The following is a 26,559-nucleotide window of genomic DNA, read 5'->3' as shown; positions in this document are numbered from 1 at the left end:
CTCCCAGGGGTCCTGTCCCCCCATGTCCAGTCCCCTCTGTGTCCCTCCCAGAGCTCCTGTCCCCTCCATGGGGGTCTTGTTCCCCCCACCCCATGTCCCTCTTGGGGGTCCTGTCCCCCCACGTCCAGTCCCCTCCCTGTCCATCCCAGGGGTTTTGTTGCTCCCATGGCCCTCCCGTGGGTCCCATCCCCTCCATCCCTCCTGGGGGTCTTGTCCCCCCCAGGGTCCTGTGTCCCCCCGTGTCCCCAGACAGAGCAGGCAGTGGCAGGTTGAGCAGCACACCGTGTATTGCGCGTCCAAGGGACAGCGTGGGACGAGGCCACGAGCACTCACACAGAAAAGGACGACGGTGCCACCCGGCGCCACAGCTGTCCCTCGCTCCGGGGGGTGACGACGACAACACCGGGGACAGGAGGGGTCCGTCACCCGGAGCTCACAACGGCGGCTGCTCGCGATGGGCTTGGAGCGGTTGGGGTGACGGGAACACCCGTCACCCGGCGCTTGGAAACACGCGCATGCAAAAAGAAGCGGTTCCGAAAACCCGATAACAAAGCGGAGGTCGAGATAGAAACGCCACCCCCCACCCTACTCATCGAGTAACTGTCCCCAGGAAAAAAACAAAAAGCAAAATGAAATAAAACAACATTTAAATACAGGTTCATAAATATTAAATCATGAAAAAAATCGGAGACTTGGTTTTCTTCCCTCCTGGTAAAAAAAAATATAACAAAAAACCACAATTAAAGGTGAGGAAGGAAGGTAAGAAAGTGTCTAATATAGACAGTTAGTTCAGCTATAAAGTGGGGTTGGGTCTGTGGGTGACGTTTGTCGCCGTCAAAAGGTTTGGAGAGCCCTTAAAATACCCCCAAAGTCTGTGAAACGCGCTCCGTAAACCCCCGGATCCGCCGCCCGGAGCAAAGGCCATTCCGCTTGGGCTTTTGGGAAAGAAATACCATTAAAAACCAAACCAAAATCGCTTTTCCTTAAAAAAATATCAGCTCGCGTCGCATCCGCTTTAAAAGGTTGAAGGTGGGAAGAGGCTCTGAAACATCAACTAGAAAACCAAACTCCCTCCCTACGCCACTACATTCTTCGTTTCCTTAGCAATCATTGCTAATTAGTATAGAAACCCCTCGCACCGCTGCAAGGGCAAGCTTTAAATTACTTCTTTTTTTTAATATATATATAAAAAAAGGAGGATTCAACCCACCGGGATCACGGGGAAGAGTCACTTCGTTCCTTTAAAAAGCATTTAGTGAAAATAAAGATCAGTCCGACGTCTGCTCCGGGATCTCGAGCGCGGTGGCGCCACAACAACTCCACCTTCCGGCTCGTTAATTCCGGTTAAAAATCAAACTCCTGGACTTTGGAGGAGGCAGAAACCAACCTGGTTTGGGTCAGAATCTTGATTTCAAGCCACTGGGAGCACCAGTGTCTGCGATCCGGGTGAGATATCAAAAGGGGGGTGAGTTATAAAAACAGGAGGGGTTTAGCGGGGGGCGCAGGGGATGGAGAGGGCGGCGTTTGGTCCGTTTGCTTAAGAAATACGTTACAAAAAGCGCGGCCCATCCAAAGATCCCCGTCCACCCCTGTTCATCGGGGAGGGGAAAAAAGGGCTTGGAGTTGGAAAACTGGGGGACAAAACGATCCAAAAGCTGATGGTGGAAAATCCTCCGAGCGATTGATTCTCCTCCGGGATCCAAAACGGTGATGGTGGAGAGGAGCTTGGCCACGGTTCTGCGCCTCCTGCCTCCCCCGTGAGATACTTTATGGTAAAACACTGAAAAAGATGCTATTTACTAAAAAAAAAAAGACTATCTTGCAGGACTAGAAAGAAGCGATATGACTGAATTCGGAGAAACGCTTAAATTAAAAACGGGTTTAAGATACAAAAATCAAACCCCGGCGGCTCTGGCGCAAACCCGGCCGGGGAGGCTCCGCCTGTGTCGCCCGTTCTTGGGAGGTTTGCGGCGGCACCACGGACATTGGGTCCATTTTCCAAGGGTTTCGGCACACGCGGAGCAGCAGCTCTTCCTCCTCCTCCTCCTCCTCGCACCGGCTCCGCTCCCGCCAGGCCGCAAAAGAAGGACAGTGGTGACATCCAGGTGTCCAAGGCTCAGCCTTTGTTAATCCCAATCCCACTAAGCGCAGCCCAGCCTTCCGGTTTTGATGTTTCTGTCCAGGTAAGATTTTTTTTGTTGTTTTCTCTTTCTTTTCCTCTAAATATGTATAGAATGAAGCAGCGACGGGGCTGAACGGTTGTTGGACTCCACAGATCACAGAACAATTCGCTCGCGTCGCTTCACTGCCAGGAGAAGTGGGGGAGATGCTGGGGAGGGTCTGAATTCCTCCGAGGAAACCTAAACTTTTCTTCCCTTTCCCCTCAACCTTCCCTTCCTTCCCTTTCCCCTCAACCTTCCCTTCCTTCCCTTTCCCCTCAACCTTCCCTTCCCTTCCCTTTCCCCTCAACCTTCCCTTCCCTTCCCTTTCCCCTCAACCTTCCCTTCCCTTCCCTTTCCCCTCAACCTTCCCTTCCCTTCCCTTTCCCCTCAACCTTCCCTTCCCTTCCCTTTCCCCTCAACCTTCCCTTCCCTTCCCTTCTCCTCAACCTTCCCTTCCCTTCCCTTCTCCTCAACCTTCCCTTCCCTTCCCTTCTCCTCAACCTTCCCTTCCCTTCCCTTCTCCTCAACCTTCCCTTCCCTTCCCTTCTCCTCAACCTTCCCTTCCCTTCCCTTCTCCTCAACCTTCCCTTCCCTTCCCTTCTCCTCAACCTTCCCTTCCCTTCCCTTCTCCTCAACCTTCCCTTCCCTTCCCTTCTCCTCAACCTTCCCTTCCCTTCTCCTCAACCTTCCCTTCCCTTCTCCTCAACCTTCCCTTCCCTTCCCTTCTCCTCAACCTTCCCTTCCCTTCCCTTCTCCTCAACCTTCCCTTCCCTTCCCTTCTCCTCAACCTTCCCTTCCCTTCCCTTCTCCTCAACCTTCCCTTCCCTTCCCTTCTCCTCAACCTTCCCTTCCCTTCCCTTCTCCTCAACCTTCCCTTCCCTTCCCTTTCTCCTCAACCTTCCCTTCCCTTCCCTTTCTCCTCAACCTTCCCTTCCCTTTCTCCTCAACCTTCCCTTCCCTTTCTCCTCAACCTTCCCTTCCCTTTCTCCTCAACCTTCCCTTCCCTTTCTCCTCAACCTTCCCTTCCCTTTCTCCTCAACCTTCCCTTCCCTTCTCCTCAACCTTCCCTTCCCTTTCTCCTCAACCTTCCCTTCTCAACCTTCCCTTCCCTTTCTCCTCAACCTTCCCTTCTCAACCTTCCCTTCCCTTCCCCTCAACCTTCCCTTCCCCTCCCTTCTCCTCAACCTTCCCTTCCCCTCCCTTCTCCTCAACCTTCCCTTCCCCTCCCTTCTCCTCAACCTTCCCTTCCCTTCCCTTCTCCTCAACCTTCCCTTCCCTTCTCCTCAACCTTCCCTTCCCCTCCCTTCTCCTCAACCTTCCCTTCCCCTCAACTTTCCCTTCTCCTCCACCTTCCCTTCCCTTCTCCTCAACCCCCTCTTCCCCTCAACCTTCCCCCTTCCCTTCCCTTCTCCTCCACCTCCATTCTTCCCCCAAGCCACGCCACTACTCACAAAGCTGATCTCTGTCTCCTGCAGGTCCTCCAGCTGCTCTCTCAGCTCCGCGGCGCGCTCGGGGAGGGACGGTCCCGGGGAGCCGCTGGGGAAACAGAAGAGGGAGACCTGTAAAGCAGTTTTTAAAGTGAGCTGTCGACAAATCCCGTCTCCGGGGTTAATAACGAGGCACAAACACCATCCCTGCTGGGCCAGCAACCCAAAACACCACTGGCAAATCATCCCCCCGCCCCGGTCCAAATGAGGATCTTTAGTCCAGCCAAGCAGCAGCGAAGTCTCCAAGCACCTCATCAACATAGAAAATGACCCTCGGTGAACGCAACAAAACCACGAAGCGCTAGAGCTCATGGAGCCTTTCCAGACAGGAGCACCCTCGGTTGAAAAAGCCCCTGGAAAAGCTTTTCCAAACCCTCCGCGCTCCGAAAAGCGGCTGCATCCCATCAGCGGGACACGGAACAGGCGCTTGAAAACTCCACCAGCCGCCATTTGCTCGCTGCTTGCGCTCAATCCCTCCCTCACCTCGGCGCGAAGGTGCCGGCAGCTGTTCTAGGCACATCCTTGGCCGAGCTGTCAGCTTTGTGCACTTGCACGCCCACCGACCTACGCAGAGACGGGAGGAGAGAAACCCGGCGGTTAAGCAAGCGAAAGGGCCGGCTCGGGCATGCGGGAGGAGCAGCTCTGGTTTAGGAGCCCCAGCGAGAAGTTTCCATGCGTTACAAAGGGGGGAAGAGGCGCTGATTCCAACCGCGCCGTCGTGCAGCTCAGGAGAGCGCAGACACCGCAGCGGTGGGGAAAGCGGCTTCCCAGCTCTTCCAGGTAAAGAAATTAACACCTCGGGACAACTTCTACCAAAGGGATCGTCCTCTGCCCACAGCTCCTCCTTGTCTGAGGACCGAGACACTCGCAGGCAGCCCCCGGGTTCTCCATGCAGCTTTAGGACACTTAGAATCACACCAAAAACCATCCCTGCAGGCTCCCGTCCCCAGGAGCTCAGCGCCAACGCGATCAGTAAATCACAAGAGAGCTCAAGCTTCAGAAACGAGCAGCGGGAAGGTGGTTTGCAGCGTCATCCATCGCCACGTTAACGCTCTACGCGTACACTCGGGCAGCGACACTTGAATCAGCGCCATCACCTCGGCTCCAGGACAAAGCCGTTAAATGTAGAACACACCCGGAGGCCACACAGGTCAAGCGGAAGGTGCAAAATCGCATTGTCTGCAAAGAACCAGCGACGCGACGCTCCCCTCGCACATGCTCCAGCCCACGGCAACGAACTTGCTCAACGCCACAAAATACTCGATGTCTGCGCACATGCTGACACCCAGAACATTCAGGAAGCAGCACAAAGCCCTCCCGTGGCTCGGGAAAGCGCCGGACAGCGGGAAACTCACCTGTTGGCGGGGGAGTTGAGGCCTCCGCTGCCCAGGGAGGAGGTGGACAGGGTGGTGGCGATGGAATCGCTGTTGGCTTCGTCTACCGGCAGCGTCCTGGGCAGCAGATCTGGGCGACCGAGGTGGGAACCTGAGTGGAAGCACAGATCATTCGGTCAGCAGCACAAGCGGGATCTGTGCTGGATCCCATCCGAGACGTCAAGACGCCTAAGAACCAGCCCTAACCGCGGCTCTCCGGTCCAAGGCCGTTTGGCGGTACGAGCTTTTGGCTTCTTGCACATCCAGCCCCAGAAAACAGGCCCACAAAACACCATGGAGGTGCCTCGCGTGGCTCGGGAGGCAGCGAGTTTCCGTTAGACAAATATAAGCTGAAGAATTAACTTCTCCAGGCACCGACCTTGCTCTACGTCCGCCTCGGCGGTCACTTGTGCTTTCGTCTCGCACGACATGTGCAATTGGGAAGGAAGTCCTCCCTGGCAGCTCCGCCGCGGAACCGCGGTGCCGGACCGGCTCTTCTTTGAAGGCGACGGCTTTACTGAAGGACACAAGGAGAAAAAACCCCACATGAAGCATTTTTCTAACGCATTCAGGAAGGAGCAAAACACCCAACGCAGCAACTTCCCGCTGACAGAGCCCCAAAGGAACAATGGGTGAAACGGGTCCACTAAGGTCAAATCTATGAGGCAAAAATAGAGAGGGAAGGGGTGACATGGCAGGACAGACTTTCCAAAGCTCCTGTGAGCAAAGCAAGGAGAAGCAGAGACCAGGGCGATCGCACCGTGGTACTTACGTGGTATTTTCTTGAACACCGTGTTGCACATGAACCGTTGGAACCTCTCGGCGTAGAAGCTGGGCCTGTGCACGGATACGGTGTCCTGCGAGACCAAGGGACAGACATCAGCGTGTTAATCTTATATATATACAAGTAGAAACACACACACGTCTCAGAAATCCAGGATCCTGTGCCCACAAGGAGCACAGGCAGTAGGAACAGCTTAAAAATAATCCGGTTTTATGGCTAAACAGCTGAAAATAGGGCTAATTTTGTACTTACCCCATCGTGCACAAGCGCCTTCCAAGAGTGCTCCAGCTTCTTGACGAATCTGACCAAGGGGAAGAATTAAGAATGATTTTCACATCAAGAGTTTCACAGGCAAAGTTAACGAGGGTGGTTAACTCGCAATAGTGAACGGGGACTTGACGCATGTAACCTCTTGAAAGTGAATTATTTGTGTCTTAGCTATTTCTTGTAGGCCAGGCAAGGGCAGGCAACGCTGGGAAAGGGTCTTTTCCCCTTTGGAGACGCAGATGTTATAAAACCGTTCCTACCTGTAGGACTGCAGCACGTCGATGATGCCGATGTAGAGCAGCAGCCTCTCCCCCTTGGCGTTGCGGGCCGGAATGCCTCCCATCCTGCGAGAAAAGAGGGGCGAAGCTGAAAGGGGGTGTTCTCACACCCCACACGTGTCACACGAAGTCACCAACAAGCGTCAACACGCGGGAGGCAGCTGCTGCTCAGCACATTGAGGAGGACGAGCCAGAGCAAAACACTTTTGCAACAAAACAGCTAAACCTGAGGGTCGAGCCCTTTCTCCCTCCGCGTGACAGTTTCATGGAAGATGAGGATTGATCCCAACTCGTGCATAAGAAGAGACCGAGCAGCCACTGCAGATGGACTGGATGGGCTGTTAAGCCCGACCTAACAAAGCTCTCGCTATGTCTCTTAGAGGTGGATGGGATGAGCTGAGGCTGCCAAGAACTGGTGGGCAGAGAACTCTCAAATCCCACCTGGCAAGTGGGAAAATTGTACATGAAAGAAGGGAAATCAAAGATAAAAGCATAAGAGTTGATACCTAGACCTCTCTGCGCAGTGACAGCAACCCTGTATCGCCCAGTATGCGTTTAAATTAAGCCTCCATTAGCCAAGCTTGGGTTGTACCCCTCGCTCCTCCCAGTACGTCACTGGGAACAGCAACAACAAACTTACTGGTCGTCGGTTTCTATGGTGCCGCCTCGCCGGGCCTCTCCTTGGATGGATTCCATGGCCGTGGAGTAAAGCGCCTTCTGGGCGGCAGGGCGGCGCGTGTCGGCCTGGGACGTCCCGTCCGCCATCGCGTGCTCCCTCTGCGCCAGGTCCATGTTGTGGATGGCGACCAGCAAGCTGTAATCCATGATTTTGAAGCTCTGAAGGACCTGGCACAAAGTCAGCAAAGGTTCGGTCAGCACCGCGAGCCCAGGGAAACTTTTCAGAAGCGTAGTCAGCGTTTTCACCACCAAAAAACACCCCAAGTGAAGTCGGCACCGCTGCCTTTTCACAGGAAACCAACTCTCCACACCGCCCTTCGCCCCAACACTCACCAAACAGTCTCTTTGTAACGTTTTGCACAGAGCGTTGTACATGTCAGAGTCCAAGAAGAGGCCGTCGGGGATGTCCTGCATAAAATCCAAGTCTTTGTACGTTGGGAAAACCTTATCTCGCTCCTTCTGGGACGCTCGGCGCTTGTAGGTGGAGCCCTTGAGGTCGTATTTCAGGTGCATTTTGACGGAGCGCGGCAGTAGGTTGTTCATCACGACGATGCGAATGTTTTTGCCTCCGGCCTGGACGCAGTACAAGCCGTAAAACTTTGGCAGCAGCGTTCTGGGGTTCTGGTTCAAATTCTGAAACGTCAAAGGTGAGCAAATACCTTGAAAGCCATTCTGGTTATGCACACGCCAATTAGAGGAGTTATTTGTCCCTTCCTGCGCTTCTATATGGGAATAAAGCTGGCAGAGAGTCAAAGCCATTGCCAATGAAACTAAAAGACAAGGGCAGGTGAATGTGGGGAACACAGGGGTGTTGTTAACGACCTCTGCAAAGCTGAGAAACTTGGTAGGAAGGAAAGAGTTTGCTGCTCATTCAAACAGAAGCCAAACTGCTTCAGAGCAAAGAGCTTGTGCATCTCCTTTTTAAATCAGATCAAAGCTCCGCTCACATCTACCAAGTGGTGTGCAGCAATATCGCTCATGCTTGGGGTATCTCTCTTATGTTTGGGGGACCCTTCCCCAGCTCGCAAAGAAATGCTCCCCCAAGCCACTCACCATGTAGTAGCCGGGCAGCAGCTTCTGTAAGAACTCGGCCTCTTTGTGCTGAACCGTCTTGATGATAAACTCATCATCGCTGGACACGTAGAAAAGGGATCCACTGGCCCCAGAGTTTGAAAGCTCAATGAGCGGCTCGTTGCAGAGCGAGTACTGAGGAGGATGAGAAACACAGAATGACAGGATGTCAGGGGCTGGAGGGCCCTGGAAAGCCCATCCAGTGCAATCCCCCCGGAGCAGGAACACCCAGCTGAGGTTCCACAGGAAGGGGTCCAGGGGGTTCGAATGTCTGCAGAGAAGGAGACTCCACAACCTCCCTGGGCAGCCTGGGCCAGGCTCTGCCACCCTCACCCCCAACAAGTTGCTTCTCCTCTTCCAGCGGAACCTCCTGTGTTCCAGTTTGCACCCATTGCCCCTTGTCCTGTCACTGGGTGTCACCCAGCAGAGCCTGGCTCCATCCTCCTGACACTGCCCCTTTCCATCTTGATCCCCAGCAATGAGTCCCCCTTCAGTCTCCTCTTCTCCAGCTCCAGAGCCCCAGCTCCCTCAGCCTTTCCTCACACGGGAGATGCTCCACTCCCTCCAGCATCTTGGTGGCTGCGCTGGACTCTCTCCAGCAGTTCCCTGTCCTTCTGGAGCTGAGGGGCCACAACTGGACACAATATTCCAGGTGTGGTCTCCCCAGGGCAGAGCAGAGGGGCAGGAGAACCTCTCTGACCCACTGAGCACCCCCTTCTAACCCACCCCAGGTCCCATTGGCTTCCTGGCCACAAGGGCCCAGTGCTGGCTCATGCTCACCCTGCTGTACCCAGGACCCCCAGCTCCCTTTCCCCTCTTAGAGGTGAGAGACACGGCAGTGGGAAACTTCAGCGCGAAGGCTCTTCCTTTTAAACACTGACAGAGGGAAAGCCCAGGGTCCTGTACGGCATCTCCGCGGTGCTCACAGAGCCGGTCATGGGGCTCCATAGCTCCCTCCAGCTCCAACAATCCCGCTCCAGCCGCCCACTCACCAAGTAATCGTCTGGTCGGATGCCAAAGAGCTCCCGGAAATAGCGAAAGGCCACTGGAGCGTAAGTTTTGAACCGAAAGTCGTTGTAGTGATGAGCTGGGGTCAGGTTGCTCCCTTCACTGCTCAATGGGAGAAGAACACACGGGTATTCAGATCTGAAACATTTAAGAAACTGCCCTAAACACCCAAAAAGGACACGCTGAGGCCATCAAAGCACCAACCTGGGGAAGAAAATACTTTCTACGACGTAGAAATCTTGCATGAGAACGTCTCGTTCAGGTTTGGTGCTCAAGCTGCCAACGGTGTGTGTGATGCCCAGCTGGATGGCGCCTTTCAAGGCAGACGATGTCGTCTATAGGGGCAGAGAAAACGAATCAGACACTGGGGAGCAGCGGACTGGAAACAGGAATGAAAGGGGTTAAAGGAGGGAGTGCCCTGTTCAAACCAGCACCGTGAGCCGGGTTATTCCACACCTACCAGCTGCAGTTTTGTATCCTCATTGGTGATGGGAACACCCATGTAACTGTGATAGACCCTGCTCTGTATTTACACTCGAGCAGTGAAGGATGTGAACTGGAATTCACGCCCTTAAAAGGACCCTGATGAGATTTGCTCAGCACCCCAACATTCTGCTCTCAATCCGGTTGGAAACGCCGAGGTTGCCGAGCAGGTGCGGGTTGGATTCATGCAGCTGCAGCTCGTGGACGCTCCACTTGGCTCATGCATAAAGTGACTGGACCCAAACCAAGAGCCAGGGCTCAGGATCCAACCCGTGTTTGTTTCCTTAAGCTCAACAAAGCCCAGAAACCGCTGCAGATCAAAGCATTTGGCAACAGAGGACGTGGCGCTATCTGGGGGATAAACGGTGTCCCCAGACACATGTTCTCCATGAAGCGTTGTTAAACAAACAGGAACATTTCTGCAGCTTCATCGCTTTCCTGTTACATCAAAGACCTGCTCACGGTTCCCCGGAGAGAGCAGCACAAACTGGCGGTGTCTCCAGTTCGCCCACAACGCCCTTTTCTTCTTCAGCTGCCTGTATCTGCCCACTACCTCCGTATTACACAGTGAAGGAGGAAGAACTCGACCGTCCTTACCCTCTAAAGGCTGAAGCTGCTTGAGAACTGATCTAGGCCCAGCTCACCTAGGCCTGCCTAAACCACCAGGATGGTCTCGCCGCCGTGCAGCGGAACTCACGCAGTGTTTGTGAACACTGAGCCAACACTGAGCCACGGGCTGCGTTGCCAAGGAACAAGGACTTTTCTCTTCTATTAGGCAGCAGCTGCTGCCTACCGGCGCTGTTATCAGGCGAAACAACTCCCCACCTCTGGAAAGGGAGGGGATGGAGAACAGGCTGTGCGTTAGTCCCAGGCCCAGATAAACCCCACGCAGCGCCCCACGGGGTTCCTAGGTCCCTCGCAAGAAACATTTCAGGTATTTTCCATTTGCTCTTCTCTCCTATTAACTGCTGCCTAACCTTCTACCTCTGAAATTGAGACCCAGATCTCAATCCTGAAGGCACGAGCAGCTTCACAAAGGGCTGTACACCAAAAGCTGCCTTTTGGAGAGACGCCATTCGAACTCCTCCCTTCTGCTCTGATTCCAGACAGACAGACGTTCATCGGGATCGGATTTCAGACCAGCAGCTTCTCTCACCCCACAGCGCTGAAACGCCCCTGTCAAGCCATAATCCATTTAATCCACATCCCAGAAACTCACTCTCACTTCAGAGAGTCGACCCAACCTGATCGAGCCCAGCACGCACAAAATACCCGCATTTACAGGCTTTTTAAAAAGCCCCAAACAATCCCCCCTTTGTAAAGCAAATTCCAGTAATGCCACAAGACCTATTGTGGCCGAAGAGCACAGAGAGCACCCAAGAAGCCAGAAGAGGCCTCGGAAGTGTCGCTAATGGGTGAAGTTTAAAAATAAGCCCCTCTTTGCAAGGCTCCAGCAGAGAAACTAAGGAGGACACGTTCAGTCCTTTGGTTCCTTTCCTTTGAGATCTTCAGCGGCTGTCACAGCCATCACCCCTCATCTAACACTGAACCCCGTGAGCGCAGAACAACGTTCAAACGAGCTGTGTGGGACAAACTCACCTTTTTATAGGTGGTTTCACCCGTGGAGTCCACTCCTCGGTGCCCTTTCTTTATCGTCTGCGAGCCCGGCTGCCCAGAACCACCCGGCATCTAAGAGCGGAGCAAAAGATGGTAAGAACCAAGGTGTAAACCGCAATTCTTAGCAGCGGGTGGCTGCCCAGAGCCACCCAGTATCATTTTGGCTTTAAACATGGAGCTGCTGAAGCCCCAAAGCCCTGCAAAGCGAGGACGAGGTACAGACAGACCCTTGGGACAGTGACAGCATCAAAACACCTTCAGAACCCACTGGTTCATGTGCAGCGGGGCCAGACGTCGGATTAAACACCAAGGCCTTGGTGCGAAGCCTCATCACACAATCAGCTCTAAGGGAGTCTGGACCAAGCTCTAAGGGAGTCTGGACCAAGCTCTAAGGGAGTCTGGACCAAGCTCTAAGGGAGTCTGGACCAAGCACAGCCGGTCCTGGCTCAGAGGAAACGTTTTAGGAAAGTGGTGGATCCCACTGTGATTCACCCCGTTGACTCATCGGTGTCTAACACGCGCGGTCGGTAAATGACGTCGCTCAGTCCAAACGGGTTGAACATCTTGCTGGCAGCAGGAGATCTATGGGGGGGTTTGGTGGGCCCGGGATTGCTCAGTTCCGGCAGAGCTGTTAAGATTTTATTCCCTCGATAAGGAGAAATGCTTTGATTTCCTAAATGAGTACTCACAGCTTATTGCATTGATTTGAAACAATCGGGAAAACATAAGTCTGGAATTAAGTGTTTTCTATAGGAACAAACCAGCTTGTCACACAGAAACTTACCTCGGGGGTGAGGGACTTTTTGAACGTAGACGATCCTGTTAAAAACAAAGCAAAAAGCCACAGTCAGGAAGGGTCGATCGCCACATCCAGCACAAGAAGCCAAAAAAGGCTGACGCGCTGTTTGCTCAGACAGACGTTTCGAGGCAGCTGGGAAGGCACTGACTCACGGCGGCTTTTTGCGGAGCCACAAGGAAACGCGGCTCCGCTCCACGCGGTTCGTGCGGCGCTGCCGGCTCGGCTCAGCTCAGCTCAGCGGGATTATTGGCGGTTAATTAGAGCCCAGCGCTCCGCAGCGTTTCGGTAGATGCGCCGACCACACTTTACCTTCCAGGACCTTTTTATTCAAAGGCTCAGAACGCAACCCTTGAAGTTAATATCTGCGAGGTGATGTGACCTTTTAGGCTTGGAATCCCACCGTGAGCTTTTGCTGGATAAGAAGCAATTACAGCAGATGTGATCGACCTTGACTTGAGTAAGACACTGACACGGTGTCCCACAGCATCCTCACAGCTAAACTGGGGGAGTATGGTCTGGATGATCGGGTGGTGAGGTGACTGGGAACTGGCTGAAGGGGAGAAGCCAGAGAGTCGTGGTCAATGGGGCAGAGTGCAGTTGAGGCCTGGATCCAGTGCAGTGCCTCAGGGGGCAGTGCTGGGAACAGCACTATTCAATATATTCATCAATGATTTGGATGCGGGAATAGAGTGAGTGTCAGCGAGTTTGCTGGTGACACCAAGCTGGGAGGAGTGGGTGACACTGGAAGCTGTGCTGCCATCAGAGACCTGGACAGGCTGAGAGCTGGGGGGGAGAAATGGAATGAAATAGAACAAGGGCAAGGGTAGAGTCTGGAATCTGGGCAGGAACAACCCCAGGTTCCAGTGTAAGTTGGGAATGAGCTGTTGGAGCAGTGAAAAGGGAGCTGGGGGTCCTGGGGCCAGCAGGGTGAGCATGAGCCAGCACTGGGCCCTTGTGGCCAGGAAGCCAATGGGACCTGGGGTGGGTTAGAAGGGGGTGCTCAGTGGGTCAGAGAGGTTCTCCTGCCCCTCTGCTCTGCCCTGGGGAGACCACACCTGGAATATTGTGTCCAGTTGTGGCCCCTCAGCTCCAGAAGGACAGGGAACTGCTGGAGAGAGTCCAGCGCAGCCACCAAGATGCTGGAGGGAGTGGAGCATCTCCCGTGGGAGGAAAGGCTGAGGGAGCTGGGGCTCTGGAGCTGGAGAAGAGGAGACTGAGGGGGACTCATTGCTGGGGATCAAGATGGAAAGGGGCAGTGTCAGGAGGATGGAGCCAGGCTCTGCTGGGTGACACCCAGTGACAGGACAAGGGGCAATGGGTGCAAACTGGAACACAGGAGGTTCCGCTGGAAGATGAGAAGCAACTTGTTGGGGGTGAGGGTGGCAGAGCCTGGCCCAGGCTGCCCAGGGAGGTTGTGGAGTCTCCTTCTCTGCAGACATTCAAACCCCCTGGACCCCTTCCTGTGGAACCTCAGCTGGGTGTTCCTGCTCCGGGGGGATTGCACTGGATGGGCTTTCCAGGGCCCTTCAACCCCTCACACTCTGGGATCCTGTGATTCTATGTCTGTACCCACCACAACCAGACCCTGACCAGCACAGACCACACAAGCTCTTACATTGTTTTCCCTTCCGCTTCAGACACAGAAACCGATTTATTCTGACAGCTCATGTCTCAGGATCAAGCACTCGGCTCCACGCAAACCAAAGGAACAGAAGCACTGACCAGCAAACTTCGCTGCCCTCTGATCCCCTCACCGAGCGATCAAATTCTCCTTTCAATACACATTAAATGAGCAAATAGGTTGAGAACCTATGACAAACGCTTCTTTTGCCCATTAAGAGCCTCCAACCTCCTTCCTGCCCCCTCTTGTCTCCCTTTAAAGACAAAGTTTCTCCTGCCAAGCTCTAATTTTTGCACTTGCAGCATCTCCCAAGCATCACTTGGAGCTCTTTGGGGTCACCCCCAGCCCAGATTTGGGGCATTTCCAGGCAGAACGAAGCTCCTGCACTCATTGCGCTGTAATAAAACCAATGAAACTCGACTCCAGCACCTTGTCATGAGGCTTTTGAACCTGTCCGGACCCCTCGGGGCACAGGGATGGTGGAAACATGGTGGGCATCACAACCTGACACATGTTCAATGGGAATTAAGCCTTTTTTTTAGAAAAATATCTGTAATTAAGCAATCCTGGAGCTGCATCACCAGGAGTCACCTCGGGTGCCCACAGGGTTAATATTGGCTCATCCAACATTAACGCTGAGCGTATTCCACCCGGATTTAACCTCTCGCCAGAGGATCCAGCAGCAAAGCTCATCTCTGCTGTCTTCACCGCACGCAACAACTGTTGAAATCCAGAATATATGGGGATGCTCGGCTGGGAGAGGTCAGAGCATCACTGCGGCATCGCTGACGATGTATCCAGTGCAGTGCCTCGGGGGGCAGTGCTGGGAACAGCACTATTCAATATATTCATCAATGATTTGGATGAGGGAATAGAGTGAGTGTCAGCGAGTTTGCTGGTGACACCAAGCTGGGAGGAGTGGGTGACACTGGAAGCTGTGCTGCCATCAGGGACCTGGACAGGCTGAGAGCTGGGGGGGAGAAATGGAATGAAATAGAACAAGGGCAAGTGTAGAGTCTGGAATCTGGGCAGGAACAACCCCAGGTTCCAGTGTAAGTTGGGAATGAGCTGTTGGAGCGGTGAAAAGGGAGCTGGGGGTCCTGGGGCCAGCAGGGTGAGCATGAGCCAGCACTGGGCCCTTGTGGCCAGGAAGCCAGTGGGACCTGGGGTGGGTTAGAAGGGGGGGTCAGTGGGTCAGAGAGGTTCTCCTGCCCCTCTGCTCTGCCCTTGAAAAAAGGGTTTAATTCAGATACTCTCAGGATATACTTGGGGAACATATATATATATACATACATGTAACCTATACAGCCATAGCACCCTGAGAACGCCCCATCTCATCTGATCTGGGAAGCTAAGCAGGGTCGGGCCCGGTCAGTGCTTGGATGGGAGACCAGCTGGGAACAGCGGGTGCTGTGGGCTGAGCCAGCACTGGGCCCTTGTGGCCAGGAAGCCAATGGGACCTGGGGTGGGTTAGAAGGGGGTGCTCAGTGGGTCAGAGAGGTTCTCCTGCCCCTCTGCTCTGCCCTGGGGAGACCACACCTGGAATATTGTGTCCAGTTGTGGCCCCTCAGCTCCAGAAGGACAGGGAACTGCTGGAGAGAGTCCAGCGCAGCCACCAAGATGCTGGAGGGAGTGGAGCATCTCCCGTGTGAGGAAAGGCTGAGGGAGCTGGGGCTCTGGAGCTGGAGAAGATTGGACTGGATGAGCTTTCCAGGTCCCTCCAACGCCTGACATTCTGTGATTGCTCCCAGCACACCCAGTTTCCCCAGCAGGAAGCTCCCCCACCCTCCTGTTCCCAAACGAGTTTGCTGCCGATTGGGAAATAGGCAATTCCTGTTTGACCACGATAAAGAAAACACTTATTCACAGTTGAGTGTGAGGATGAAGCTGCAGCCGAAGCTTCGTACGGATCCTTGTGCGAAAACCAGCCCTCGATAACCCAAAGAACAAAACTCAGCGGTTCCCACACTCACGGGTTCCAGTTATCACCACCTCTTTTTGTAAAGGCCGTTTGGTGTCATCCCAAACTCCGCTTGGAGTAGCGAAGGCGTTAAATTCAATGGTGTAAACGTAACAAGAAATAATCCCCAAATGTGCTATTCCAACAACTCTTTAAACCAAAAAATTGTCAACCGTAATTCTGAATAACAGAAGAAACAGCTTGAGAGACCCAAACAGTTGATCCTGGCCAAAGCAAACAGATCAGTCCTGTCCAAAAATGAATCCACCACGGCCCAAAAGGTTTCCTTTTTGCTCCCTGAATTGTGATAGAAAATCCCTACGAGAGGTTTCCGAGCTGCTTACTCAAGCTGAAACAACCCCAATAAACAGCCTTATCTGGCTGGGATGATTCAACCCAGCGACAGATCGGATACTCAGTCTGCTGGATCAGTCCCACCCCGTCAACCCGCGGCTGTAAATGGGAATAACAGCGAAAAGGTTCTTTCTTTCCCCCAAAGCGCAAAGCGGGCAGCAGCCAAGCGCCGCTGGAACCATCCGGGGCCGCTGTTTGGATGTCACGTTTCAATCAAACACACTGCGATCAAACGGAGAGCGGCAGCGGCTTATTTAGGGCCCAAAACCCACCGAGCTGCGTCCGTCCTCGCAAGCCAAGGCGGTTACATCACACAGCGCTTTGCTGTTGGTTACCGGGAAGGAAAACACATGCTTTTCGGGGGGGTTTTAAGCACATAGATGCGATCTGTCTACCTCTTCGGAACGACATCACCGAGCAGCACAGAAAGCTGAAATCTAGACGAGGAGAAACAGAAAGGTTATAGAGTTGTCGAGGTGAATTGATATCTCAACGGCTGGAAGAAAGAAGAGACGTTTTCCATGAGAAAGATGCACAAAAAGAAGTCTTATTTCCGCTAGGTTAGAAAACAAAGGTCCAAAATGTGTCTGAGAAAAGCGTTGCGCACAATAAAACCCATTCCGCAAGAAGGATGGAACAAAGAGTCAAAGCCAACGCTTCCCATGGTAGGAGATGGGATCAAACCACGCAGAGCACGGCCCTCCGGAGCGAGATAAACCGCTTACAGACACCCAGTCTCAGCCAGAAGGCCAAGTGATTAATAACTTGATCAATTAGATTAAGGACATCAAACCAACAGCTCCCGAATGTCACTGGATCCCACTGAGGTGTCCCAGGGCGAAAAGAGAGCGGAGGTGCAATCTCGGTAACGTTATCTCAGTAACACTGAACCCCCCTTGGCCTCCCCGCACTTCACCAGCAGCTCAGTGCACCCAGGCCCGGGGAAATAAAGCAGGTTTTATAGTTTTTCTTAATCAATTACACATTTCCATATAATTGAGGAGGTTGAGGAGGAAGCAGAGGCCAGGCACAATATCTAGAAATCAATTAGAAAACCCAATAAATAAGCAGGTAGCTCCTCTGGCTCGTAGCACATGTGAGAAGGGACCGGAGAGGAGGGGGTTTGGGTTCCCATCACCTGGGGGTCACTGATCACAGGCACCCATCTCCCCGAAACTCATGATCCATCGTTTGGGGCTTATCCCTGCGATTTTGGGAAAGAAGACGCGCTTGACGGCGACCGGTCCTTTGGGAGCTGCAATCCGAACCCAACGTAACTCACCACCGTGGGGAAAAACCCCTTCTCTCAGCAGCACAGCAGAGCTTGACCAGAGATGGCGATTGAAAGGATATAAATCAGCGAGCAGGCTCAGCAAAACTCGGTTTTGCTGAAGGCGTTTAAGCCAAGGCCGCTTTCTGGAATATCTGACGGCGGCTCCTGTCCCTGTGACCCATAGAAAAGTTGGGGAGACCCCCCTGCCCCACGGCAGCATCACCTGGGAAGGGAATGTGTGTCGACAGCTTCAACTCCAGCCCAGCAATGGCAGAACCTGCTTAAAACCGACCCCGGAGGGAGCTGGCGATGGGGACAACAGAATTACCCGAGCCACCTTCTTAATTGGGGAGAAAAGGCCAATCTTTCCACAGCAGAGGAAGATTTGGGTCAGATTTAAGGGATCTTTCAGCCCTGGGAGCGCTCGGCTTTTTAAATAAGGCTGAGCCCGCCGGGACGTGGTGTGATAAGACGTTTAATTAATGCTGTCAGAGTAATGAAGAACGAGCGCGACGCCTCGTTTGGGGGATCTGGAGAGGGAAGCGGCGCGGGGGGCGTTAATCCATCTCCAAAAATACAACAGGCTTTTCAACCCTGATATGGAGGAGAAATAAAACACCGAGCAGCCCCTTTCAACCGAGCTGGAGGGAGGAGCAGCTTTTACTTTCCGAAGGGAAATTCGGTTATAATTCAGGAAACGGTGCTCCCGGTCATCAGGGCTCAACCAAAACCGCACGATTCTCACTCGCTTTGCCGGACGAGCTTCCATCCTGTGGTTTATTTAACCAAACCTGGCGTTTATGTAGCCAAACCACTCCTACCTTTGTCCTTTTGCTGCTCGCCCGTGTCCATGGGAAAGAGAAGCAGCTTTGCCCATGTCAGGGTGGGTGTTGCACCCCAGCACCAAAAGGTTTAGGGAGCTTGGGCGATGAGACGCAGCGGACGGCACCAACCTGCGACACCCACGGAGATCTCGCAGCCCATAGTTGCGAAGAAGAGAGATTTTTATACCAGAGACGGGGCTGGGAGTCATTTGACGGTTTTATTTTAAGCCCGAGGATGATGAGCGTTCAGACGTTTCCATTTACCCCACTCACGGTCCCTCCCGCGCTCAGCCAGGTGCGATCAGCAAAGCTCAGTCCCTCTCGCAGCGATTTCAGGGAGGGGTTGAGCCTTTCTGGGTGCTTTACACCCACTTTAAAGGCTCAGAACCCCAAGCTCAGCTCCCTCCAGATGCATCGGGATGGTTTGCCTGTCCCCACAAGTCCATTTGGAGAGCAATTCTTTTGTCCCCTGACTCCAGGGAGGGGCCTGAACCCAGCGCCACAATGAACCCTCCGACCTGTAATTACAAAGCACTCCCCGCACAAAGGACCAAACAACCCCACATTAGCATTTTTTGGCAGATGCTGCTTCAAAGCAAAAGCAGCAAAAACCTCTTTGGGTGTTTTTGTGGAGTTACATCCACGTTAGGGCAGGGAGAGGAGGAAAGCGCTGCCTCCCCAGTTCCAAAATCAGTCGCATCCCCTGGATGGTGCCAGGAATAAAACAACACCACCCAGGACAAACTGCGACCGCCTCAAGAAGCCCCGAGTCCCCCAGGGCTGAAATCCGGGTTTAAAGCCATCAGGGATCAGCCGAGGTGACCGCGCGTCACGTCCCGCGCACGTCACAACCAGAACCCAAATCCTGTGGGAAACGGCCTCAGCCAACACCTCGCCGGCCGGAGGAGCAAACAATGGCCATTATTCCACCAGGAAGGGAGAAGAGATTCGCTGGTTTACTTGCATATTTTCCCTTGAGAGACGCCCTTGGAGCTTCGCAAGGCTCCTCCTTCAAGTTCAACATTTCAAAGGAGGCCCCAAAGCAAAAGACCCCGAGGTTTCACCCCTGCACGTCCAATAAACACCCAAGAGGTCTCGTCCTCCTCACTAAACTGGGTTTATAGGAACAGGTACGACTCCTCCGACGAGTAAAATAAAGCCGGTGCGTTGAGCGCCTTCAAAACTGCCCAAAGGCCACGGCAAAGAAGCCAGAAAATCGAGTACGTACAGACATCCCCACCAGACGAGACATACTCAACGCCGCGGTACTAATTAAGTTAATTGATCTTACGGCGATCCGGCCCTGAATGCTTCTAAAAGAGAAGCAGAGCTTAATGCTCTGAGAGCAGCAAATGAAGCTGAGGTTCAGCCACGAGTCTTCCTGGGGGTTTCTCCTGTCCTTGCTGGGACTTGGGTGACTGGGAAGCTCCAGCGTATTGCGTTATAATAAATAAAAAGCCTCCATAATCTCCTCTAGAGAAGCTCGGGAAGGATGGTTGGGTCTTGTCTTGTGGTTTCCAGCCACAAACTAGAGCCAAGAAGCTGTTTTGGGGCACGTGGAAAGGGGAAAATGGCTCTTGACTCCCCAATAATGCTGCGAGGCGGCGGCATCACAGCTTTAACAACCCAAAGCGCCCTGTTTTACCCCAGACGAGGTTTCCACCCCTCTGCGGAGATGCAGACGGTGCCCGGTTCCAACCCTGCGTACACTGGGTTCAGCTCACGTTTAAAACCAGCAGAGCTACAGGAACCCCCAGGACCCCCCTCACCTCCTCCCAGCCCAAACAACCCCAACCAGAAGGTGTTTATGTTCCCACAATATCTCGCCTCCCCTCGAATGACTTTGAGGAGCCACTTTGGCCTTGCCCAGCACCACAGGAGGGTCCTCCAACCATAGATTCCCCAATTCCCCAGCAGGGTCCTGCCCTAAGGGGGATATTTCAGCTCCCACACCCCAAAGGGGGGACCCACTGCCACCCCAACTCATGGCTCAGGCTCTAGAAAACAAGGGGAAAGCCTCAAGTTTCCCCCCGTACCAACCTATGCTCCTCGCAACGCTTCCAACAGAACCCAAGACCCTCAGTTCTCTCATAATACCCTATTTGGAGGGGCTTTTCGAGCCCTCCCGGGGCCCCCATCCATGCCTGGAGAGTCCTCCCCGCACACCCACGGCTTCCTCAGGAAAAGCTCGGCCCTGCTCCCACCTCCCCCGGAGAAAGGTGAACCGCAGCCCCCACACGGGCTCTGGGAAGCCCACGACCCCCAGCGCTCGCTCCCACAGCCCCAGCCCAGGGGCCGCTTCCACCGCCGGGCTCCCCCCAGCTCGGCCCCAGCTCCCCCACAGCCCCGGGCCGCCCTCCCCGCCCCGTGGCCTGGCCTGGCCCAGCCCCTCACCCCCGCACGGCCCAGCACGGGCCCCGCACCCCTTCCTGCGCACACCCGGCCCCATAGGCCGCTCACCGGCCTCCTCAGCGCCCCCTCGGCCCCTCACACCCCGCGCCTCTCAGGCCTTCAGAGCCCCCTCAGCCCCATACAGCCCCCCCCTCAGCTCCCCACCCCTCCGGCCCCGCGCTCCTTGACCCCGCCGAACCTCCCCCGGGCCCCCCACCGGTGCCCGGCCCAACCCCCGTACCGGCCAGGCCGCCGCTGCTCCCGCTGCTGCCGCCCGACTCGGGCCCCGCCGCCGCCGCCATCTTGGAGCGCGCGCGCTCCCTCCCTGCGGCGGCGCCCGCGCCCCGCCCCGCTTGGCTCCGCCCCACCCCGATTGACTCCGCCCCCTTCCCGCATGGCCACGCCCCCTCAACGTTACAGCCAGCTTTTGATCACGTGATGCGCCAAAGCGCGACCAAAACAAAGCGAAAAAAGGGGGGGGGCGGGGGGATGTGGAGGGGGCACGTGGCGTCACAAGAGTTGTCGTGACGTCACGCCGCGACATCATTTTCCGATAGTCCCTCCCCAGAGTCGCAGACGAGACGGGCAGAGCCCGGGGGCGGCCGGATCGGCTCTTTTTGTTTGTTTTCGGGGGGGGGGGGATGTGTGTGTGCTCCCGTGACGTCACTCTCCCGTGACGTCACACCCCCGCGACGTCACACCCCCCCCGACCACACACTGGTGCCTGGCCGGCGCGGTTACTGCACAGCTGATAGCCCCGCGGCGACGCATCCCCGGTTTGCCCCCCACCCCGGGCCCGGTCCCATATGGACGAGTCCCCGTAGGGACCTGCAGTGCCTCCTCCCGCCCGCAGGGGGGCGCCCGCCGCCACTCGGCCGCTCGGAGCCACGGTGGCCGGGCCAGGCCGCGGAGTCGAGCGCCGAGCGCGGCGGCGGCGCGATGAGCCTGGCGGAAGGCCGCGCCCCGCGGCGAACGGCCGGGAACCGGCTCTCGGGGCTGCTGGAGGCCGAGGAGGAGGACGAGTTCTACCAGACCACCTACGGGGGCTTCAACGAGGTGCGGGGGGCGGGGAGGGGGGTGGTCACGGGCAGAACGGGACCGAAGGCTCCCGGTGCTGTGAGGGACGCGGGGGATTTCGGGGGAGCCCCCGAGGGGGTGGATGGGGGGAAAAGGGGAGTCCAGAGGGGTTGTGTCCTGGGGGTCACGGGGTGGCCACAGGGAGGGAGGGAGCGGGGGCCGGGGGGTGTCCCAAGGGACGGGGGGGGACAGGGGGAACCCCAGGGGGGTCCCAAGGGAGCAGGGGGGACAGAGGAGGAGACCCGAGGGACCGAGGGGGTGTCCCAAGGGACTGGGGGGAACAGGAGACCCGAGGGACCGGGGTGGGGGGGACAGGGAGGACCCGAGGGGGAACAGAGGGGGTCCCGAGGGACCGAGGAGGTATCCTAAGGGACCAGGGGGGACGGGGGGGGACCCAAGGGACCAGGGGGTGTCGCAAGGGATTGGGGGGAACAGGGGATTCTGAGGGCTGGGGGGTGTCCCAAGGGACCACAGGAGACAGGGGGGGACCCAAGAGACCAGGGGGTGTCACAAAGGACTGGGGGGAACAGGGGGTCCCGAGGGCTGGGGAGTGTCCCAAGGGACCAGGGGGGACCCAAGGGACCAGGGGGTGTCGTAAGGGATTGGGGGGAACAGGGGGTGCTGAGGGCTGGGGGTGTCCCAAGGGACCAGGGGGTGTCACAAGGGACTGGGGGGAACAGGGGGTCCTGAGGGTTGGGGGGTGTCCCAAGGGACCACAGGGGACAGGGGGGGACCCAAGGGACCAGGGGGTGTCACAAGGGACTGGGGGGCCCCGAGGGACCGGGGGGTGTCCCAAGTGACCGGGGGTCCAGGAGGGTGTCTGCTCTTTGGAAGCCCCATAACGCTGAGGCTCCTGTGGCTGTAGAGCAGGCGGGCACTGGGGGGCTCGTGTCTGCGCCGTGGGGACCCAGGGGGGTGACACGTCCCTGGTGTCCCCGCAGGAGTCGGGCGATGACGAGTACCGGGGGGACCAGTCAGACAGCGACGATGAGGTGGATTCGGACTTCGACATCGACGAGGGCGACGAGCCGGCCAGCGACCAGGACGAGAGCGAGCCCAAGCGCCGGCGCGTGGCCACCAAGGCCTACCGGGTACGGGGGACACCGGGTCGGGGGGACACTGGGCTGGGGACACCAGGTGCAGGGGGACACTGGGCTAGGGACAACGGATGTGGTGGGGACACTGGGTACGGGGGGACACAAGGGGTGGGGGACACCAGGTAGAGGGAAACAACAGGTACAGGGGGACACTGGGGATGGTGGGGACACAGGGCTGGGGGAAGGACACTGGGCTGGGGACAACAGATACGGGAGGACACCATGGATGGGGGGGACACTGGGTACAGGGGACACCAGGTGTAGGGGGACACTGGGCTAGGGACACTGAATGTGGTGGAGACACTGGGGATGGGGGCGACACTGGGTACGGGGGGACACTGAGTACAGGGGACATAGGGCTGAGGGGACACCAGGTACAGGGGGACACTGGGGATGGTGGGGACACAGGGCTGGGGGAAGGACACCAGGTACAGGGGGACACCATAGATGTGGGGGACACTGAGTACAGGGGACACCAGGTGTAGGGGGTATCACTGGGCTAGGGACACCGAATGTGGTGGAGACACTGGGGATGGGGGTGACACTGGGTACAGGGGGACACAAGGGGTGAGGGGACACTGGGCTGGGGACACCAGCTACAGGGAGACACCATGGGTGTGGGGGGACACTGGGCTAGGGACACTGGGGACGGGCGGGCCACTGGGTACAGGGGACACAGGGCTGGGGGGACACTGGTTGTGGGGGGGACACCAGGTACAGGGGAACAACAGGTGCAGGGGGACACTGGGGATGGTGGGGACACTGGGTTGGGGAGACCAGATACAGGGGGATACCGTGGATATGTGGGACACTGGGCTGGGGACACCAGGGATGAAGGAGACACCAGGGGTGGGGAGGACACTAGGCTGGGGACACTGGGGATAGAGGGACACTGGGTACAAAGGGACACCAGGTATGAGGACACTGGGTACAGAGGGACACCAGGTATATGGGGACACCAGGTGTGGAGGGAACATTGGGTATGGGGGAGACACACCAGGCTGGGGACACTGGGCACGGGGACACCGGGGGATAGAACGGGCTTCCCGTGAGGATAAGTTGAGGTCAGGGGGGTGTTTTCTCCCTTCTCACGTCCTCTGTGCCCCGTCCCCAGGAGCCCCTCAAGAGCCTGCGCCCCAAGAAGACGGACGTGCCCAGCGGCAGCTCCCAGAAACCGCGGGAGGTGAAATCCGTGCCCTTGGAGCTCCAGGATGACGTGGGAGACAGTGAGTTCACATGGGATGGGGGGGATGGGGACGGCTCCTCTCTGTGCGGGCCCCTGGTGAGCCCTGCTGTAGAATCAGAGAATCATTTTGGGTGGAAATTCCCTCAAGATCATAAAATCCATCCATTATCCCACCCCTGGCACTGCCCCGTGTCCTGAGGACCTCATGTCCGTCTGTCCAGCCCTCCAGGGATGGTGACTCCAGCACTGCCCTGGGCAGCCTGTTCAATGCCCCACAGCCCTTTGGGGGAGAATCATCCCCAAGATCCCATCTCCAAACTCCATTTGTGATGCTGAGGGTGGGAAAACCAGATTGCCCAGGGAGGTGGTTGATGCCCCATCCCTGAGAACATCCAAGGGCAAGTTGGACACAGCTCTGAGCAACCTGGTCTGGTTGGAGATGTCCCCAGTCTGGCTGGATGTCCGTGGTCTGTTGGGGATGTCCCTGGTCTGGTGGAGATGTCCCCAATCTGTTTGGATGTCCCCAATCTGTTTGGATGTCCCTGGTCTGTTGGGGATGTCCCCAGTCTGGTTGGACGTCCCTGGTCTGGTGGAGATGTCCCCAATCCGGTTGGATGTCTGTGGTCTGTTGGGGATGTCCCCAGTCTGGCTGGATGTCCCCGGTCTGTTGGAGATGTCCCCAATCTCGTTGGATGTCCCCGGTCTGTTGGAGATGTCCCCAGTCTGGTTGGATGTCCCCGGTCTGGTGGAGATGTCCCCAGTCTGGCTGGATGTCCCCGGTCTGTTGGAGATGTCCCCAATCTCGTGGGATGTCCCCAGTCTGGTTGGATGTCCCCGGTCTGGTGGAGATGTCCGCAGTCTGGCTGGATGTCCCTGGTCTGTTGGGGATGTCCCCAATCTCATTGGATGTCCCTGGTCTGTTAGGGATGTCCCCAGTCTGGTTGGACGTCCCTGGTCTGGCTGGAGATGTCCCCGGTCTGTTGGGGATGTCCCCAGTCTGGTTGGATGTCGCTGCCCATGACTGGACGGCTTTGAAGGTCCCTCCCAACCCAAGCCCTTCCATGATCACGAACCACAGAGTCATTTTGGTTGGGAAAGAGCTTGAAGATCAAGTCCAACCATTCCCCATCCGTGTCCCTGCCCCATGTCCTGAGAACCTCATGTCCGTCTGTCCAGCCCTCCAGGGATGGTGACTCCAGCACTGCCCTGGGCAGCCTGTTCAATGCCCCACAGCCCTTTGGGGAAGGAACATTCCCCTGACCCCCGCTCCGTTCCTCCAGGCCGGAAGCACATGCGGCAGTCGACGACGGAGCACACGCGCCAAACCTTCCTGCGCATCCAGGAGCGCCAGGTCCAGTCCAAGCGCAAGAAGGGCGGCCCCAACTACGACCGGCCCCTGACGCAGGAGGAGCTGCTGGAGGAGGCCAAGATCACCGAGGAGATCAACCTGCGCTCGCTGGGTGAGCCGAGGGGCGCGGGGACCCCCAGAAACAGCGCAGGGAGCGGGGTGAGGGTGCGGCCGAGGTGCTGAGCCTCCCCCGGGGGTCGTTGCGGTTTTGGCAGAGAATTACGAGCGCCTGGAAGCCGACAAGAAGAAGCAGGTGCAGAAGAAGCGCAAGTGCGTGGGGCCGGTGATCCGGTACTGGTCTGTCACCATGCCGCTCGTCCCCGAGCCCGGCAAGGAGGAGAACGTGGACGTGGAGGGGTAGGTTGGGGTCACCGTGACGTGCCCTGGTTGTTTTCTCCCCTCTGTCCCCATTTCCCAACCCAAATCCCTCCCCAACACAGCGAGGGAGAAGCAGGTTTTGGGTGGCACCTTGAAGCCCCAAACTCCAATCTTGGGGGGTGGCTCGAGTAGATTTGGGAGCAGATTTGGGGGGACACCAGTGGCGCAGAGGACACCGGGTTGGGGACACTGGAGGTGGGGGGACACTGGGTACAGAGGGACACCAGGTATGGGGGGGACACCAGGTATGGGGGAGACCCCAGGTATGGGGGAGACACTGGGAACAGGGGGACCCCAGGTATGGGGGGGACACTGGGAACAGGGCGACACTGGGAACAGGGCGACACTGGGAACAGGGGGACACCCACCCTGGGAGTTCCCCCTGGGTTTCCCTGCACCCTGGGGGCTCCAGAGCGCTGATTGTGGCTTTTCCAGGCTGGACCAAGACCCTCAACAAGCCGAAGCGGCTCCGGCTTCAGCCGGGAAGTGCTCCCGCACCTTCATCTCCTTCAGCGACGACGAAACCTTCGAGCGTTTCTTCCCCAAATCGAAACCCCCTCGGCTTCCGGTGCGGGAGATCTGCCCCGTCACCCACAAACCGGCCGTTTACCGCGACCCCATCACCGACATCCCTTATTCCAACATCCGCGCCTTCAAAATCATCCGCGAGGCCTACAAGAAATACATCACGGCGCACGGGCTGCCCAGCGCCGCCGCCGCCTCCGCCGCGCTGGGGACCCCCGCGCCCCCCGGCCCCGACCCCGCCGCCCGGCCCACCCGCCAGAAAATCATCATCAAGCAGAGCGTCCCCACGGCCTGAGCGCCAGCGACGCCTCCTCGCTCTATTTATCTCCTTCCTCCCCTTTTTTTTATATAAAAAAAGAAATAAATCCGATTAGCCTGCATAAAACGACGGTGCGGGGGCTTGTTTGCCTTCAACGCGTGGCGGCTGCAACACTGGGAGACCCTACAGTAAATACAGGGTGTGTAGGACCCCTTGTTTTCCAGGAGACCCTACAGCAAACACAGGGTGCGTTCCACTC

At 56.5% G+C, this 26,559-nt stretch overlaps 2 protein-coding genes and 1 pseudogene across 2 annotated transcripts in view; 2 read left to right on the top strand and 1 right to left on the bottom strand.

Moving 5' to 3' along the window:
* LOC136112734 (putative PIP5K1A and PSMD4-like protein) overlaps positions 1-20,774 on the bottom strand; it is a 28,076-nt gene extending 7,302 nt beyond the window's left edge. The window contains exons 1-17 of the mRNA XM_071800317.1: positions 20,672-20,774; positions 11,993-12,027; positions 11,191-11,280; positions 9,313-9,443; positions 9,093-9,210; positions 8,083-8,235; positions 7,363-7,662; positions 6,992-7,197; positions 6,334-6,417; positions 6,059-6,107; positions 5,795-5,879; positions 5,402-5,539; positions 5,005-5,134; positions 4,133-4,213; positions 3,614-3,698; positions 1,923-2,121; positions 334-500 (exon numbers count right to left, since the gene is read on the bottom strand). Of these exons, the coding sequence (XP_071656418.1) occupies positions 334-500; positions 1,923-2,121; positions 3,614-3,698; positions 4,133-4,213; positions 5,005-5,134; positions 5,402-5,539; positions 5,795-5,879; positions 6,059-6,107; positions 6,334-6,417; positions 6,992-7,197; positions 7,363-7,662; positions 8,083-8,235; positions 9,093-9,210; positions 9,313-9,443; positions 11,191-11,280; positions 11,993-12,027; positions 20,672-20,732 (2,112 nt within the window). The 5' untranslated portion in view covers positions 20,733-20,774. The remainder of the gene's footprint in view (positions 1-333; positions 501-1,922; positions 2,122-3,613; positions 3,699-4,132; positions 4,214-5,004; positions 5,135-5,401; positions 5,540-5,794; positions 5,880-6,058; positions 6,108-6,333; positions 6,418-6,991; positions 7,198-7,362; positions 7,663-8,082; positions 8,236-9,092; positions 9,211-9,312; positions 9,444-11,190; positions 11,281-11,992; positions 12,028-20,671) is intronic.
* On the top strand, positions 14,929-15,047 carry LOC136113053 (5S ribosomal RNA; annotated as a pseudogene).
* Positions 20,775-21,128: 354 nt separating the features above from the next.
* On the top strand, positions 21,129-26,426 carry VPS72 (vacuolar protein sorting 72 homolog). Its single transcript, XM_065857640.2, has 6 exons — positions 21,129-21,486; positions 22,449-22,598; positions 23,719-23,830; positions 25,071-25,250; positions 25,354-25,495; positions 25,952-26,426. The coding sequence occupies exons 1-6, from the start codon at positions 21,370-21,372 to the stop codon at positions 26,334-26,336; spliced, it is 1,086 nt and encodes a 361-aa protein (XP_065713712.1). The 5' UTR covers positions 21,129-21,369; the 3' UTR covers positions 26,337-26,426.
* The last annotated feature ends 133 nt before the right edge of the window (positions 26,427-26,559 follow it).

This window comes from Patagioenas fasciata, chromosome 30 (assembly GCF_037038585.1).
Source record: "Patagioenas fasciata isolate bPatFas1 chromosome 30, bPatFas1.hap1, whole genome shotgun sequence".
In the NCBI taxonomy this organism is placed as follows: Eukaryota; Metazoa; Chordata; class Aves; order Columbiformes; family Columbidae; genus Patagioenas; species Patagioenas fasciata.
Note: the sequence above shows the minus strand (reverse complement) of the source record. Positions and strands in the feature narration are given on the sequence as shown.